The sequence below is a fragment of the Mandrillus leucophaeus genome, unplaced genomic scaffold, assembly GCF_000951045.1.
Source record: "Mandrillus leucophaeus isolate KB7577 unplaced genomic scaffold, Mleu.le_1.0 Scaffold150, whole genome shotgun sequence".
In the NCBI taxonomy this organism is placed as follows: Eukaryota; Metazoa; Chordata; class Mammalia; order Primates; family Cercopithecidae; genus Mandrillus; species Mandrillus leucophaeus.
This window is the reverse complement of record NW_012101477.1, coordinates 67,310-86,869: the sequence shown is the minus strand read 5'-3', so window position 1 is coordinate 86,869 and position 19,560 is coordinate 67,310. Positions and strand designations below refer to the sequence as shown.

Below are 19,560 nucleotides of genomic sequence, written 5' to 3'. Positions count from 1 at the left end.
GGCAGGCAAGGGTTTATGTGTGAGGCCACCAAGCATAGGCAGCACAACAGACCCTGGGCTCTCTGTGCACAGCAGAGTCACCAGGAAGACCAGAGCAAAGGTCTTCATAGTATGGGAATAGCTAATTTTTCCTCTCTCTTGCCAGGCTGCAGGGCAAGTGGCTGAGAAACAGTCTAGTCATAGATAGGAGCAGAAAACTTACAGAAAACAATCTGGATGTCCTAGGGGTGATCCCTGCTACTAGGGATGGTCATGGTTTCCAGGGCCTACTCAGTGGGCAAATATAGGAAGTGTTTGTGTGTGCACAGTGTATATAAACATATGCATATATAAAACAAAATACATCATGAGGTCATACTGATATTTTTAGTTCAAATTATGATTGAGGGATTTTAGTTTCATCAACCTCACATTTGTATTTCTTTAACCATGTTGAAAAACTCAATTTTCAACCACACCAATATCAGCACTCATTTGATTTGTCCCATAATATAACATTTTCAGAAAACCAATACCATTACAACTCATTTAAAACATAATTACCAAAAACATGCAAGATTTTCTCTCCCCCAGCCACTTAGGGTTATATCCTGCTAAGTATGTATAGTGTTTTAAATACACACTTGAAAGTAGGTTTCTTTTCTATAGTTGCAAGGTTAGCAATCCTCAAACTACTTTCTGTTTAATCTAGGATTCAGCAAATGAGTAAAGATACTGGCGGTAGCAAAAGTAAGGGCTTTCACTGTTGGAGAAGGAAATTATAAATACGGAAAGGAGGAAAACAAAATCTGTGTTGCTAGAATGAACTGGAGGTATCAGTGTTAACTCATGGTTAGGTGTACATGTATATTTACACACACACATACATACACATAAAGGTACAGAAATAGATATGGATATGCATGTTTATGTATGCACTTGTGTGTATACACACATATACAAATTAATGCATATATTTACACATATGCATATTTATAGTCTCTCTTTCTGTGTGTATTCCAGCTATGTCCACTGGGAGGGCCTAGAAGAAACATCATTGCAGTAGCAATGAATGCACCTAACTCCTGAATCTTGATTACTAAAAACCATTCTCTATACAACAGAGCCACAGTGTGCTAGAGAAATGGTTAACTGTAGCTAGGGCTGTGGTAGAGAAAGTGTAGGATAAGTCTGAAACATATTACTGTGTCAGATGTAAGAAAGTACTCAATGAATGAGAGAGACATATGAGAATAACACTTAAAGCTTGAAGAGACTCCACTGGCTAAGTCTAGAACTATACGAACAGAACATCGAAATAAAGATAGTAACAGATTATAACTCACTACATAAAAAAAGAACCCATGTATTCATATTGACATAAATAAATGGGAGAAAAAGGGAACACTCTTCCTTATAGTAGAATGCTAACTAACCAGTTCAGAGCGACAGAAAATCACCACTTTGTAACCATCAAAGTGATGATTGATTCAGCCAAAAATAATCAATGGATGCTAAAACCAATGGATGATACTTTGATGAGGAATAGGTACAGTTCCAATTTATTTCTCCAAAATTACTTATTATTTTCAAAGGGAAAAACAGAAACTTTATAAGTGGAGAAATCTGATAGACATCACTGTACTAAGTGATCAAAGTTACCATCATCAGACAAATGGACACCATGTTATTCCCGATGTGATATATTGAGATGGCTGTGTCAGTTCTGTGTTAGTACTAAACCTAGATCCAACCCTGAGGAAATACAGACAAATTCAAACTCAGGGACAACCTACAAAAAAAGTGGCCAGTACTCTTCAAAAGCTTGAAGGTCATAAAATAAAAAGAAAAACCGAGGAACTGATCCAGATTAATGGAGACTAAAGAGACACGACAGCTAAAGGTAATGGGTGATCCTGGATTGGATCCTGGACTGGGGAAATGACAGCTATAAAATATGTTGAAACAAATGATAAGACTTGAATATGAACTGTGGATTGGAGAACAGTATTTTTATTTCTTGATTCTGAGAACTGAACTGTGAATAAACAAGAGAAAGTCCTTGTACTTAGTGAAATACACAATGAAAGTATTTAGGGGACAAGGGGGTACAGTGCCTGCAACTTACTCTCAAATCTCCCAGTCAAAAAGTGATGTCGGTGTCTATACATGTACTCAGAGAAAGAAAGGGACAGAGACACAAAGGAGAGAGTGAGAAAGGGCAAAAATGATAGAGTCAATGAGGCAAAATGTAAACAGAGCTGGTGAATCTGGATAAAGGGTATGCTGGAGTTGCAAAATGAAATTATATAGAAATAAAAATGTATAAACATCAAATAAAGACCCTTGAAATAATCCTTTTCTGTGAGTTATATGCTATTCACTTGATACACAGCTAGATTCAATTGTTTCATTTTGCTTTTGAGTTTTAGGAATTGATGTTTCCCCCTATTAATTTAACCACACTGAAGCAGGTGGTGAAGAAAACAACTAAACTAAGCAACTTTGGCAAATAGTATTCTGATTATATACTGTAATACTAAAGCCCAAAACCCATTATAGACCAATATATTCTGGTAAAGGTATTTTTCACAAAATATGGGTTAGCAATTCTAAAACTACTTGATGTGTATACTAGGATGAAATAAATGGGTAAATATACCGTGTTATGATAACAAGGTCCAGGCTTCATCCTGCCAGAGAAAGAAGTTACAAATAAGGAAGAGGAGGAGACTATAATGAACGCTGTGATGCCGCACTGTAATCAGAAAATTCACTATGATATACAGAATAAATATAGCTGTGTGGTGTAAGTGCTTGCGTAAGTATGCATACATCTGCTTCCTAGCTCGATGTGCAAAGAGGTTCTAGAAGCAACAACATTCCAGTAGCAGTGGGCATACCTAGTAGCCAGAGCTTGGTTTCTAAATGCTATTCTCAAGTAAAAGCAAGCAAGGATCGTTGGAGAATGGTCAATTCCAAGGCGGGGGCAGGAAAAATGTAACATGAACTTGAACATCTCATGGTGCCAGAAAGTAAGGAAGCACTCAAAAAAACAATGGGAGCATGTCAAAAAACATAGAAGCCAATGTGAAGGAGCTACCAATGGCCAAATCTGAACAACTTGAAAACAAAATAGAGTAATGGATTATAAAATAAAAGAAATATCCACAAGTCAATACTGATATAAATAAATGGGAGACAAAGGACAACTTTGTTATAATAGAATTCTTATTAATAAATGTAGAAGGAATGATGAGAATAGAAAATTACCATCAGCTAAACACCATGGTAATCATTTACTGAAAGCAAGAACCATTGATGGAAGCTAAAATTAATGGACAGAAGTAGGATGAAAACCAGGATAAGAGTCTCAAAATATTCACTCAGAAGATACTAATTTTTAGAGATAAATACAGTTATTTTATGGTGGAAAAACTTGGCAGATGGCACGTTAACCAAGTAATCAAAGTTACATCACAAGTAATAAGATGTAGGTCATATCATGTATTCCCTGATAAAATGCACTGAGGAGGATGTAATATGATTTCTATGATACTCTTGCCTAAAATGCGTAACCTCAAATCTCACCATAAGAAAACATAAGGCAAATACAAACTGAGAACTGTCCACAAAACAGCTGGTCAGTACCCTTCAAAAGTGTCAAGGTCATGAAAGATAAAGAAAGACAAAGGAATTGTTACAGACTGGAGAAGGTTAGGGAGTCCTAACTTCTAAATGGAATGTGGATACTGAGCCAAAAAAAAATATTTCTAGGAAACTGAAGGAATGAATATGAATAAGGTCTGTAGATTAGTTAAAGAGCATCATATCAATGTTGCTTTCTTGGTTTCAATCATTATACTATGGTTATATAAAATGTCAACATTAAGGGATGCTGGGTAAAGTGTACATTGGAATTCTACATAATTTTTGCAACTTTTTAAAAAGGTTAAAAAATTAATTTTGTTTTAATAATGAGGTAAAATACTTAAAAGAGTTCCAAAGTCAAATACACAAAACGGCATATTTGGAAAAACTAGTTTATTTCCCTGTCACTTCCATCCTGTTCTCTAAGGGTAACCATTTAAAAATGAAGTTTGTAGGCCGGGTGCGGTGGCTCATGCCTGTAATCCCAGCACTTTGGGAGGCCAAGGTGGGCGGATCACAAGGTCAGGAGTTTGAGACCAGTCTGGCCAACATGGTGAAACCCCGTCTCTACTAAAATTACAAAATTAGCGAGGCGTGGTGGCACGTGCCTGTAATCCCAGCTACTCGGAAGGCTGAGGCAGGAGAACTGCTTGAACCCAGGAGGTGGAGGTTGCAGTGAGCCGAGGTCACGTCACTGCACTCTAGCCTGGGTGACAGGGCAGGACTCCGTCTCAAAAAAACAAAAACAAAAACACACACGAAGTTTGTTTTAGTTTTATCTTCGGTAGGGAAGGGACAGATACAAAGACACACAGCCTTTTAAGATAAACGCTAGCATACAGTACAAACTTCTTCTACCTTATTTTTTTCCCCACTTAACAATATACCCAGGGTACAATTCCATAGCAGGATACAGTGATATTGTTCATTCTTTTTTCAAAGCTGAATATACTATAGTTTGTTCAATTAGTCATCTATTGCTGAATAGAGTTGTGTAGTCTTTGGCTATTATAATTCGTTGCTGGACCTTCTTTCTGTATCTTTAGCGGCAGCAAATCTCTGCTACTGGGAGAAGGTTTGATGAATGATTCTGCAAATTAAGGAAGTGATCAAGCTAAACAATATGGTTTATGAGACCTGATTTCTTTTTCTGGCTCATATGGTGTTGAGGGTAAATTACAAGAGGGAGTTGAAAAGTTCTGAGCAAAAGTATCACGGAGGAGCCCTGCAGACACTGCTAATGGCCTTCGTAGCATCCATCTCTTTCTTGCTCACTACCAGAACCCTGATTCTTGTACAGGGCAGCAACATGTTCAACCAAAACACTCCCAACCTCCCAGGGATGTCCAGGTAACAGTCCTAGACAATGAGGTGTAACAGAGCCTCCTGAAGATATGTGCCAAAGTTCTGCTTGCCAGTAAAATCCAACATGCCTTCTTTCCTTATTTTTCCTTTCTGGGATGGAACCAAGAGGCTGTAAACCACACATACTGAGGCCAGTAGAGCAGAAAGACAGGAAGAACCCGGGACTCCAACGACACTATGAGGTCACCTCACTAGTCCTCAACTGCCTACCTCTGGACTTGTTAACTGAGAAAAATAAACCCCTGTTTGGAAGAGCCGAGGCCACAAGCAGCTAAATTACATAGAAATAAACATGTTCTCCCCCAAGATGACTTACCTGAAGGACAACAGGGTGAGTCCCATAACATTTAAGAGACTCATCATTTTACAGTCAAATCTCAAACCATTCTTTATTTTCCTAAGAGAACTTGACCAAACAAACATGAGGTAGAGAAAGAAACATTCAGAACCAGGGCCAGGAACTCAGATGAAGTTCAAAGGAAATGCATCAGCAAAGGTATAAATATAAAAACCTTTGGAGTAAAACACAATTAGGGGGCGGTGGTGCTACAATACCTGGAGAAAATTATAGAGCTCTAATGATTTGTGGGCTCACAATTTGTTCTTTATTTTTTAATACATTTGTGGTGGGCAAAGGCCAAAGAGAACTGAGTAACGATGTTCTGACAATGAAAAAAACAAACAAACAAACAAAAAAAACAGGCTGGGTGTTGTGGTTCTTGCCCATCTTCCCAGCACCTTGGGAGTCTGAGGCAGGACTGCTTGAGGCCAGGGGTTTGAGACCAATCTGGGCTGTCAACATAGCAAGACCCTCTCTGAGGTTAAATCTGTCAGGTAAATAAGTCAAGAACTAGCTGAGAACAGGAAGCACAGATGAATTCACAGAATGGGAAAGGGGTGCCTTTGGGCAGCAGAAAGGAGTTAAAAAAAAAAAAAGAGGACATTGACAAGGAGAGGCAGCAGCATACTCAAAAGGAACCTGATTCATTCTGTTTAGGACTGGTGCTGTGTAATAAGTGCCTGTCCCATCCTGAGCTTCAGGGGTGCCACCTATTTACATCCCACTCTACATGGTCATACTCTTTGTTCTGTCTGGAACATTCTTCCTTCTTATCTCGTAATTTAAGATCCTTTTCATTATTTCTGCTCAAATGTCATCTTCTTAAAGAAGTCTTCCTAGACCACTCTTATCTAAATCAGAACAAAGAACTCCCATCATTCTTCTTCTTCTTTTTTTTTTTTTTGAGATGGAGTTTTGCTCTTGTCGCCCAGGCTGGAGTGCAATGGCATGATCTTGGTTCACTGCAACCTCCACCTCCCAGGTTCAGGCAATTCTCCTGCCTCAGCCTCCCAAGTAGCTGGGGTTACAGGTGCCCACTCCCATGCTGGGCTAATTTTTATATTTTTAGTAGAGACGAGGTTTCACCATATTGTCCAGGCTGCTCTTCAACTCCTGACCTCAGGTGATCTGTCCGCCTCAGCCTCCCAAAGAGCTGGGATTAGAGGCGTGAGCCACTGCGCCCAGCCTCAACTCCCATCATTCTTATCCCCTTATTTTATTTTCTTTGCAGTAAATATTGCTTATCTGTAATTATCTTATTTTTCGTCATTTATTGTCTGCCTATCCTACTGAAATAAAAGTGTCAGTCTGGCTCACCGGTGTCTCTCCAATACTTTAAGTAACACCTGGCATGTTCCAGTGATCAAGAGATAGTCACTGAATAAATGACTACATAGTATACTATTTGTGTATACATTTACAAATTATTACTTTCTCATAGCAAAGAAAACTCAACAGGTGCAATCCTCCAAACTCCAGACACACACACTGTCAAGAAATAGGGGATGTAGGTGGGGCGTAGTGGCTCAGGCCTGTAATATCAGCACTTGGGAGGCTGAGGTGGGTGGGTCACTTGAGCTCAGGAGTTCAAGACCAGCCTAGGTAACATGCGAAACCTCTTCTCTTCAAAAATTACAAAAATTAGCCAGGCATGGGGCTTGTACCTGTAACCCCAGCTGTTCGGGAGGCTGAGGTAGGTGCAGGTTGCAGTGAACTGACATCGAGCCACTGCAGTCTAGCCTGGACATCATAGTGAGATTTTGTCTTCTGAAAAAATTAAATTAAATTAAAAAGATAAGAAATAGGGGGTGCAAGCAACATGGTGGCAGCCGAGTAAGAGGCACAGGGGTCCAGTGACCTCTCCCCCTCGGAGCAGTGTGGGTTTCCTGAGACCTCCTTCTGGCGATTGTGGAAAGGGCCTGGCTCCTCACTCTGGACTCCCAACTCACTTCCAAAATCCTGCAGACATGCAGCAGCTGCATTATCCTGTGGCTGTGCTGTTGGCCGGGACATCTGCTCCCACACTTTCTGAATTCCGCCTTCAGGGACCTTAGCAGCAGGAAGGACACAGAACTGTGCAGCCCACCACTGTTATCTTGAACCCTCTTCAACCCTAAGGAACTCTTGCCTCCAGGTGCAAAAGGTCCCCCAGAGAATAAGAAAGAAGCAGAAGTATCATGGAACAATGGAAGAGGAAGGTGCTTATTGTCTCTGAGGGGGGCATGATACCATGTTATTCCCAAGAGGTCTGCCTTTGCCGTCAGGGGTAGCAGCAACAGTGGCCTACTTCTAAGAAGAAAGAAGATAAAAACCCAGTTTTTCATTTGTCTTTCCTTCTCAGGCTACTGTTATCGTCTTGTGTCACTTCTTAACCTTAGGTGTTATCGGAAACCTAGACAACACCTGCTGCTGCTGCTGCTGCTGCTGCTGCTGCTGTGCCAGGACTAAATTAGAGCCTATGTCTTCTAAATGATGGTGAGAAAAGGCGAACTGATACCCTTCAATTCTGTACACACATTGATGCTAATACAGACATATTCAAGGTTTGGGAGAGGGTGTGGCACTTACCTGACTCTAGATAAGATCTCCCCATTAAGGGGACGTAAAAATTGGTTTTCCTTTAATAGTCCAGATAAAACAATAATATTGTTAAGATCTCTCAGTGCTAACTTTAATCTCTTTTGTTATTCCTAAGTAGTATGCAGTTTCTATCCTGGATCCTAATGAACCTGTGCCTTCATTTTCTGGAAAGCAAGAGGAGGAGAGAAGGATTTGGGAAGAGGAACACGATGATCCCAGCGTCCCAGTCTCCACACTCTCTCTGGATTAAATATTCTATATTTATAGCACGTGGGTGCAAGGGCAAATGCCAAGGGGCATGGGAATGTGTGTGTTTGTGTGGGGAGTGTGCATCGCTCCGTGGACAGTCTCCAGCCCTCTTGCTTTTGGAAAAACCCTTTTGCTCTCTTCCTCATCACACCAAGCAAGCAAGAACCTTGCTCCATCTCTGTGGGAGACACAGAATTTGGAACTTCCTCTATCACATCTTTTTTATAGCCCACCAGTCCCACTCACTAACAGTCATTCTTCTAGTCCCCTGTCCTAAAACTGCTCTACATTTCTCAATTCTTTCATCTCTACCTAGACATTAAAAAAAAAAAAAAGGATGACTCCTTCTGAGTTGTACAAATGTTCTCTCTCACGCGGTAACCTTTTGCTGCATTCTCCATACGAATTCCCACCCTGCATCTTCCACCTTGGATCTTCCGCAGTGCTGGTCTTCTTCATTTCTTCATTCAGGCTGAGTATTAGAGGAAGCTCAGAAACTGACTCAACACACTAATAAAGTTCACACTATCCAATTTCAGTTTGGACTTCACTGCTATTCCTTAATTCATCTCTTGCCAGCTCCCCAGCAGTGGACATTGAGAACAGCTACTCCAAAGCTTCTCCCTTCATCCAAGACCCTCATTCTGGACAGCCCCACCCAACCTCTCTGGATGCTACACATATAAATCAGTCACTTCAGATGACTTCGCCTTCTCCACTAGGTTTGAATATTCACTCCACTAGGTTCTTGCTTTTCCCATTGGCACTGCACCTATTCAATTGGTAATATTTAGACTTCACCTCGGTGAAGCATGGTCATTCCAAAATCTTTGCCTCTGGCCATGAGCCGTTGCCAGCCCCATGCTTCCACTGATCCTCCTGGATATCCCTTTAGGAATGTCCAGCCAGGTGTTCTCAAACTGGCCATTCAACTTTGGTTTCCTGTGCCATTATTCTCCCAGCTGCCATGCCTCACAGTCAGGTGAGCATCACAAAGAAGCCGAGAACTTTATAACTGTCAAGGACTTAAGAAATCATGTTTTGGGGTTGGCAAAAATCTGAAAAGGGCCTGATAGTAAATATTTTAGGTTTTGTTGGCTATGAGGTCTCTGTTGCAACTACTCAACTCTGCCACCATAACATGAAAGCAGCCATAGATTATATACTTACAAATGGGTTAGATTATATTCCATTAAAAGTATTTTTAAAAACAGGCAGCAGGCCAAAAGGCAATCATTTTCCACCCCTTAATCTGTATCATTGTTGTAAGTAAGTTCTTGATAATGAGCTGATCAAATATTAGTTTTTGCTTATTATTATTTTAGTGTTCAATGTGTTACTCCTTTAAAAATGGGTTATTCATTATATTTAGCAACTCATTTTCAGCCACCTTTTCACCAGTAGAATGATGGTAAGCTAGTTATAATCACTGGTTTTCTTTGAGGTTGCATGTTGAATATAGTTTATGATGTATAACATGAAATATTTAGGGAGTTTTGTTTTTGTTTTTTTTTTGAGACAGAGTTTTTCTCTGTCGGCCAGGCTGGAGTGCAGTGGCGCAATCTCAGCTCACTGCAAGCTCCGCATCCCAGGTTCACGCCATTCTCCTGCCTCAGCCTCCTAAATAGCTGGGATTACAGGTGTCCGCCACCACGCCCAGCTAATTTTTTTTTGTATTTTTAGTAGAGATGGGGTTTCACCGTGTTAGTCAGGATGGTCTCAATCTCCTGACCTTGTGATCCTCCTGCCTCGGCCTCTCAAAGTGCTGGGATTATAGGCATGAGCCACCATGCCCGACCATTATTTTCAGAGTTTTAACCATCACTAACTTAATAATTTAAAGCACTAGTTTTCAACTAATAGCCTGCTTTCTTCAAACACAAGTTTATGTGGAAACTCATTAAATGAAAAAGACAAAGGGCCGGGCGCAGTGGCCGACACCTCTAATTCCACCACTTAGGGAGGCCAAGGCGGGCGGATCACCTGAGGTCAGGAGTTCAAGACCGACATGCCCAACATGGCAAAACTCCATCTCTACTAAAAATACAAAAATTAGCCAGGCATGGTAGCAGGCCATTGTAATCCCAGCTACTCAGGAGGCTGAGGCAAGAGAATCGCTTGAACCTGGGAGGCAGAGGCTGCAGTGAGCTGAGATCGTGGCACTGCATTCTACTCTGGGGGAATAGAGCGAGACTCTGTATCAAAAAAAAAAAAAAAAAAAGAGAGAGAGAAAGAAAAAGACAAAGTAGCAACTCTGTAGGAGTGGGTGGGTAGAGAAGAAGCCCAGATACCCATTGGCTTAGTGCCCTCTTCCCTGCATCTCTTCTCTGGCAGTATCCCCTAGAGTACCTCTTGAATCCTGTCAAACAGCAGGCTCCAAACTTCTTTTGATCAATCACCTGTATTATGAAAAAGGTTTTGAGCCACCCACCCACCGTCTTCACCACATACCCATAATCATCCTAGTATTAGTAAATATCTCAAGATATATAAAGTATACACTTTAGATGAAGTTCATCATCAATGATATTGACTGTAAATCTATATTCCAAATAGTCTTACTGACAAGTTAGAATCCTTTTTGGCTGACTTCACATCCCATATAGTTAAAATGCCATTGTTTTTACTTTGATACAGGGTTGATGAAGAACTCCAAACAGGACCCTTCCATTTTCTTGCTTGTTTATGTTAGCTTTTAAAAAATGTATCAACTCCAATCTTTGCAGTAATCTTTTAAAGCCACAGGTTATTTAGTTTGGCTAAAACCAGAAAATAGAATCCATAAAGCCACTTAACTGGACACAAATACACTCTAACGTGTTGCACTGTGTGGAGAGCAAAGGAACTAGTGAGGCTGTCCCTGTTGCCCCTGCCACGCCATGGAACTTCCCCACCCCTCTGGGTTAACTCGTTTACTGTACATGAAACATGACCGTCTTAACCAACAAACTGAGTGAAAATGCCCGAATCATCTACATATCAAGAATTAGAGAATTAGTCAAGCTTAATATCTTTATTTCTGATAATAATAATAATTAGTAGTTCTAGTCTGTATCTGGAGGCTACCACTGTCAAACATCATTTGATTTAATGGAAAGAACCACACTCTCTAATTAGTCGGAAGGGTTGACATTTACTTTTCATTCAGTTTCACCCCCTGACCAAGGCCCTAAGCCTGTCATCCAGCTGACACCACAGCATTAAGCATCATGGATGCTCTGTAGCCAAGCCAGGCCCTATCATGATGTTCTGGGATCCAGGGCAGCTAAGGTAAAGAGCAATCATCCTAGTGGTTACCTGCAAGTCATTTTGTGGGTTCCAGTCAGAATCAAATATGATGCAGGTATCAGCAGCTGTGAGATTGATCCCCAGGCCTCCCGCTCTGGTGCACAGAAGAAAGACAAAGCGGTCTGAATCTGGCTTACAGAACCGGTCGATGGCTGCCTGGCGCAGGTTTCCCCGTACTCGCCCATCAATTCGCTCATAGGTGTATCTGAGGGGACCCAAATGAACGAAAGCCCAGGCGTTAATCATGACTTCAATGGAGAACAGCACAAAATGCAGGAAGCTGTTGACTGATGGCCTTAAATCCCTCACTTCTAAATTTGGACTAAATGACAGCAGTCTAGAAGGAATCCCGCCCCCTACATATGCAGCAGGGCACTTAAAACTGTATTGCAAAATGTCCCCCTCTCAAAACAAAACAAAAAACCAAAACAAAGCAAAAAAACCCAGCTGTAAACTAAGGACTAGAAGAATTAAATCATAAAATACTGATCCCCATAGCCCAAGCAACTTACTCTCTCAAGTATTTCCCAGTTTATACTTGTACTAAATCTAATCATAAGACCAGGAAAAACAAACAAAAGCCTTTCCCATCTACTTTGAGTAGTGCTCATAAAAAGGACTGAGTTCTCATCAGTTTCCAGCTACTTTAGGGTAAACCAGAAATGGTAAGATTACACTGTGAGGCAGTCCTTTTATGCCATTTCTAGCCTACCAAGTTCCTCAAAGCTTTGGAGGAACACAGCAAAACCTCCAAGTTTATAGCTGAAACCAAGGTCTTCCGGGCAGTATATTGCCAAGTATAAATCACAGGAAAGGAAAGGTTTTTGAGGTGTGTGTGTGGGGTAGGGGTGAAGGAACTGATGAATAGTAAGAGGAAAATAAAGTAAGAAAGTAAAGCTGAATATCATTGAGAAGGTATACACCTGTGTGGAAAATCAAGAAACAGGGGTGGAGTGCATGGTAGAGGTAAGGGTAAAAGGAAAGAGAATAAGAAATGAAACTGCTAAGGGAACATATTACTCATGTCCATCTAGAGGGAAAACAGAAGGGACCTTTATGTTGGAGATCATGGGATTAACATAGAATATAGCAGCAATCTGGACAGCTGCTGGGCATCTTATTCTTTTCTTATTTACCCCTGACAACATATGAATTAACAAGGGGAATGTTACTTTGGGCCCAATTTTGACCTATAAACCTGAACTGGTTAGTGAAGTAGAAGTAATAGGAAACTTGTGAGAAAAGAACCAAATCATCCCAAACCGACAACAGCCAAGATCATGAATCCTGGCAAAATCCTATCAGCAGACAAGAATTTGGGAAATCAGATCTCTAAAACTTACATAAATAAGCAGTAAGAAAATAAGGATAGATACCCTAGGGGTAGATAATTCTGTGTGAGGATGGCTTTGGAAAACTAAATCTGGCAATATGATCTTGACTTCCTTGAAGAAAAGAAAAAACCATGTAAAGAAACCACCCAAGGAAATGCACATGAAGAAACCTGACCAACTCAGACTTATAAGGGACATGTATAAAGTAAAGAAACAAGTCTGAAAATGCTGTCTCCCTTTTACAAAGCCACAATACAACCATACCTAAAATTAAGGGTACAATTTTTGTTTCGTCTTTATTTAAAATTATAATACACTCAAGAATAATAAATGAGAACTTCAGCAGGAAATGAAATGGGTGGTGGTGATAGGATTTCATGAAGGCAGACTAAAAGGATTTTGTGTCATAGACAAAGGCTAAGGATTAGATGTCTGAATTCTATAGATTAAATTATCACCATTATTCATAACGACCACAATACTAATATTAGCAGCAAGTTCTTAAGAGTTCTTAAGTGTCAGTTCTGTGCCAAACCCTGTGGCACATGCTTGGTATACATCATTACATTTAATTCTCACAATAATCCTATGAGGTAGTTTCTATTATCATCCTCATTTTACACTGACAAAAACCTAAAAACAGAACAAAACAAAAATTTATACAAGTAAAATATCTTGCTCAGTCCTCCAGCTGGTTGAGCTAAACTCACATCCATTTGACTTATAGCTTTCACACTGTACCTTACATTTCAATGCATTAGGACAGAAAGGTTTTCCTAAACAATAAAGAGGAGAAATGGAGAATACATAAGGGACACTAGTAAACTTTGGAAGCTTGTAACTCTAACAGGAGGTGGAAACACAAACTATAACTGGTATCAAAACGTTTTTGATAAATCAATGCTCAGAGGATCTGTAACAGTTACAGAAGTTTAGCCATGTATGTGATGCAATAGAGGAAGCACAATACTTGGTGTCAAAAACCGGGTTGAGATTCAATTAAAGAACAGCCATTTACCCTCCTCCACCCTCCACCACCATCACACATATGAATGATTAATGCTGCAGGAACAGACTCCATGCTCTTTGAAAAGACACCCCTAGTCATCAGATAAGAGTTAGATACCACATGGATCAGAGTGAGGCTGGGAATTAGCACAGCCTTAAGGGGGAGGGGAAATCAATAGACAGTGATGATACAGCTCAGCCATTACCTAGGGAAAACGTTCCCATAAAATTAGATAAGTGTTTTTCTGTATTATAATGTAACAACACTTTCAGAACTTTTAGAACAAGATGAACAGAATAATTCTCTATCACTTGTTTAGTTTTCAGGGAGTGCTCTCAAAGAACGCAAAACTTAAAAAAAAAATTGAATTACTTGAGCTCCTCCCTCACTTCTGAGCCAGATCCTCTGGCCATGCCCTCATTCCTATATCAGAGTCTGGCATGAAATCATACGGGAACAAAACCAAACTGACAGCTGGAGAGGCAAAGAAGCTCAAGAACAAAGAAAACCTTGAGGGCAAATAAGTCTGAATGAAGAAATCAGACATCATAAAATTTTCCACACTGAACTTCAGCACAGCAATTAAGTCTCTGCGACAACTGTATTTTTAAGAAGATCCCTAGGAGCTGATATGGTTCAAACTGTAATTCTGAGTCACTATCAAATACTATCAAATATCAACAAGCAGCAGGTGGCACTCTGGAAAAAACCTCTATGTGACTGGCCGGGAGCAGACTGGTAGGGAGTGGAGTGACATGTTTTTGGCACAAGAAATGTTGACTTTAGAAAGGCCTGAAGGGAAATGAACAACTTTCTGGTCTCCCAGCAATAATCAACTGGAAAACATGAAGAATTAATTTTAAAAAAGGAAAAAAAAAAAAAAAAACCCAACACAAAAAACCACTCACAACAGTTACAAGCATATAAAATACTTAGGATTTAATTCAGTAAGAAATATGAAGGAATGGTAACATAACACTAAGGGGCTATGCTTTGTTCACCATTATGACTGTAAGTTCTAGCACAATGCAGACACTTTATAAATATTTACTGAGACAACAGTGTATATGAAGGACCCAAGTTAAGTGTAGTGAAAAGCATGTTCTTTGATTTTGCAAAGATGTCTAAAAAAAAAAAAAAGCTAAAAAAATCCCAACACACGAATATATGTATATATAAACATGTAAATGTGTATGTATGTATACATACATCTATACATACACATTTTTCTGGAGTTAGGGGCTGGAGCAGACAGAGACAGATAAATAAGTCAGGTATGGTGGCTCACTCCTGTAACCCCAGCAGTTTGGGAGGTCAAGGCGGGAGGATCACTTGAGGCCAGGAGTTCAAGAGCAGCCTGGCCAACATAGTGGAACTTCGCCTCTACAAAAAAGAAAGAAAAATTAGACAGGCATGGTGGCCAATGTGTCTATCGTCCTAGCTACTCAGGAGGAGCAGGTCGGAGAATTACTTGAACCCATGAGTTCAAGGTTGCAGTGAGCTATGATCATGCCACTGCACTCCAGCTTGTGAGACACAACAAGACCCTATCTCTAAATATAAATAAATAAATAAATAATTCTGAAGTTAATCTGGAATACTAAGTGTGCAAAGGAATAAAACTACTGATCAAAAGAATAGAAAGGCTAGACATATATCCAGTATATATAATATCTCCCTATATTTCATAGAATTTTATGAGTGAGGGAAATAGACTATTTTAATAAAGAGAAAATTAGAAGATTCAATATATTTGGAAATAAATGAAAATCAGACTTAGAGTATATGCCATTTACCAAAATTACAGAAGGGCTAAAGCCTTAAATGAAAAAAGAAAATATCAAATAATCCAGTTAAAGATTATGAATTAACATACACATTTAATTCTTTGATCTCTCCAAACCTCTAGTAAAATGACAGTAAAGGATTTTTTAAAAAAGGTATAATCCCTTCCCCAAATAAATACACCAAAAGAACAGAAGTGATAAAATTCTGGAATCTGGAAAGTCGTATTTGATTTGAAGAAGGCAGAATCCCAGGCAAGACACAACCTAATTTAATAGTGCAGAACATCTGACGGGATCAAACATTGGTGGCACTAGGTTCCCCTGAAAGCAGCAACACAAAGAGTCTAAAAACAGGGAAAATGGTGGAATATTTGCTGAAGTATTTACTTAGCCTCTAGATCACCTACCCCCGCCTTGAAGAGGGTAAAATAAAAGATCTTGATCCTCTCTACTCTAGAAGATACTAACCACAGTTAAAAGTGAACGTGCCACGCTGAAAAGGGGAAGAGAGACAGAAATAGTGAGAGTCCTTACTCTTTCTCACCCCTCCCCCACAATTAGCTCTAAATACAGTCAAGTTTCCACCTATAGGCAGGGGAAAGTAAGAGGCACAGGACCTCAAAGTGCTGATACAGGAGGGTCCCCAATGAAAATGGTCCAGCCAGATGCACAGTGCTCACATATGGAAAGTGAAGTGCACAGTCAACAAGCCTTGCTCACATACTCAGAGCTTCTGGTTGGCTCCACAGTGCCCCCCATCTTGATGGCCTAAGATATCAGACATGAGGCTGATACGAAACACACAGCCCCTGCTTCTGGTAAGGAGGGGCAATGTCCTAACAAACCAACCCTCTAGTAAATGACAAATTCTGGACAAACTATAAAAACCAAAATGAATGAACAGAAAAACCTGAGGGCACTGGCGAGTTAACAAAAGCAGACAGATCTTGGAGAAGAATAGAAATTTGTGGTTTCAGCTAGAGGAGAGGCCACAATTATGGTGGCAAGATGTTGATCAGCTGTAACTGATAAAAGTTGTTGTCTTTCTGACACACATGAGGGGAAGATGCCTGGGGCAACTAAGACTGCCAGAGAGTGAGAGGGGATCCCCAGAAAGCAGAGAAATAGAGATGGGAGCTCCAAACTCTGGGTATAAACTCTGCCCAAGTTTGTGGCTGACTTCTGACTCACACTTGCTCGGGGCTGACTGTGGTAGTCTGAAATGGGAACTACTGTCTACCGGAGACATTGACAGAGTTTGCACTTTGAGGATACCTAGTTAGCTGCTTCCACATAAAACCCATCAACATCTTCAGAGCACTGTAACAGAATCCTCAAGCTCTAGAACATACTATTCACTAGGTCTAGGGAAAAACTCAGTTATTCTCATTCTCAAGGGAACAGACAACAGATGTCAACGTCAAACCTACAATGTTATAATTCAGACAAGAACTTTAAAGCTGCTATTATGCTTATGCTTAATGAAGTCAAGGAATGTTAAGTCATGAATAAAAAGATAAGAAAACTCAGCAGAGAAACAAAGCGTTAATAAACATAGAACTAAATGGTAATTTTAGAACTAATAAATAAATAAAGCATAGAGTGTGCTTAATAAGCATGATGGAGATGATAAAGAAAAGAGTCAGTGAACTTGAAGATAGATAAAAGAGAGAGAAAAAGGATTTTTAAAAAAACAGAGCCCATGGACTTGTGGGGAATATCTCAAGGTCAAATAAACAGGTAATTAGTTTCACAAATAACCAAGAGAATGGGGCAAAAACAAAAAGAAATTGAAGAAATAGTGATCAAAAGCTTCTCAAATTTGATGAAAGACATACATTTACAAATTCAAGAAGCTCAGTAAGCAGGATGAATCCCAATGATCACAGTTAAACTGCTGAAAACCAAAAATTAAAAGAAAATCTTAGAAGTAGCCAGAATAAGTCAATGTATTGTACACAGGGAGCAGCAACGTGAACGACTGCAGAACTTCTCATAAGAAATCACAGGGGCCAGGGCACAGTGGACTAACACTGTAAAGAGCTGGAGGGGGAAGAAAAGGAAAAAAACATGAAAGACAGATATAAACAAATGGGAAAAAATATGACTTGGAGAAAACAGATGAAGATAAAAAAATTCTATCATGATTAGCCTTAGAAAGACCGGAGAAGACACTGTCCTTGTGAAATAATGGTGCTATTAAAAATAGAAAAATTACAAAAAATGTTCTGTGAAATTAAAAAATATAATTATAGTGAAAGATAAAGTCAAGAACATTCCCCAGCATGTGAACTTAGATTTCAGATGGGAAAGATCTTTTTAGTATCCAGCACCAATGAAGCAATTCATTTTAAAATTTCACAGGACTGGGGACAAAGAGAATACATAAAAACTTCTAAAAAGAACAAACATAACACATAGACAGACTAATAATTCTAAGGGTTTTGAACTTCTCAATGGTAACCCTGGAGGCTAGAAGACAGTGGATTAACACCTTCAAAATTCTGCAGGGAAATGATTTACAACCTAGAATCTCAAATCCTGCGAAAAGATTCCTTAAGAATGAGAGCAGAGTAAAACAGTTTCAGACAATGTCTCAAAATTTACTTATCATTCACCCTTTCTCAGGAGCTCCTGGAAGACGTGCTCCAACATGGAATCCACCAACAAGAAGATCTGATTTAAGAGGAAAAAAAAGAAAGCTGTCAGCATGAGAAAGAAGGCAGATCACAGCTGACAACTGTGTACTCTGTGGGGAACAGCAACAGGCCAGGCAGGAGCAGGTCAGGAGGCCCCAGAAGATATGGCCTAGAGAAGAGGAAACTGACGTGTTGGAACATAACCAGAGGGGATTTAGACAACCAGGGTAAAGTTGGCTGCTGAATTATAATAGGTGTATAGAAAAATAAGCAATCAAAAAGATAATTTTTAGTTTCAAAGAAAATAAAAACTGTACAAGAAAGAAAATTAAACAGCACATGACATAGCTCAGCTGTAATTTCACATTTTCATAAGTCATAATAAACAACAAATATTAACCTAACTCCAAGTATTATGTGGCATACTGGGAAGATGAGAGGACAGGGAGTTGTATACATGATGGTATGAGGAGCAGTGAAAGAAGCCTAAACATTCATCTTCCACAGTGAGAACAGATAATACCTACAACTGAAAAAACCAAGATATTACAACTAATAGCATTATTTAGATACAGCTATAAATACCAAAAGAAATAGCATAAAGAGTTGAAAGTAAATGCTTCTGGGATATGAGAAACTGGGGGAAGGTGGAGGGTGAATCAGCACATAATCTTTCATAAGTGTAATAGAATGACATGGCTTTTCAAATCATGTGCATGTACAACTTTAATGAAAATAAAAACTAAACTAAAAAGAGAAAGACAATGATAATATTAAGGCCAGAAGAACCCTGTTGAATGCAACTTGGGTGAAGAAGCCATAAACATGAAAAGAAGGGCTGGGTATGGTGGTGTATGCCTATAATTCAGCTACTCAGCAGGCTGAGATGGGAGGACCACTTGAGCCCAGGAGTTTGAGGCCGCAGTGATTGACCTACTGTACTTCATCATCTTAGGTGACAGAGCGAGACATTGTCTCAGAAAAAGAAAAAGTATATTTATATATATATATAAACATACTTCAGAATATTTATATGGGTCTCACGATTAAGATGAGAGAGAAGTCTTTTAAAGCACATTAATTTAAGCTTAGGTTTAGGCCTAAAAAAGGATTTAAAGTTGTTTTAAGACAAAGATTTGACTACTATAAAATTTAGGACATCAAAAAATAAAACAAATGAAAACCCATACTCATAAATAAAATTAAAGAACAAAAACAACACTGGGGAAAGTTTTTGCAACATGTTCTCGAGTAAACAAATAATTCTTATAAATTAATAAACAAAAAGTCAAAGACCAAGAGAAAAATGCAGGAAAAACATCAGTCCACAAAAATGAAA

General features: G+C 39.4%; 1 protein-coding gene across 2 annotated transcripts in view; it reads right to left on the bottom strand.

The window, feature by feature from the left end:
• Nucleotides 1-19,560, bottom strand: part of CHD6 (chromodomain helicase DNA binding protein 6) — a 133,435-nt gene that overhangs the window by 61,728 nt on the left and 52,147 nt on the right. For both annotated transcript variants that reach the window (XM_011974957.1, XM_011974956.1), the window contains exon 15: nt 11,462-11,657. In XM_011974957.1, the coding sequence (XP_011830347.1) occupies nt 11,462-11,657 (196 nt within the window). The remainder of the gene's footprint in view (nt 1-11,461; nt 11,658-19,560) is intronic.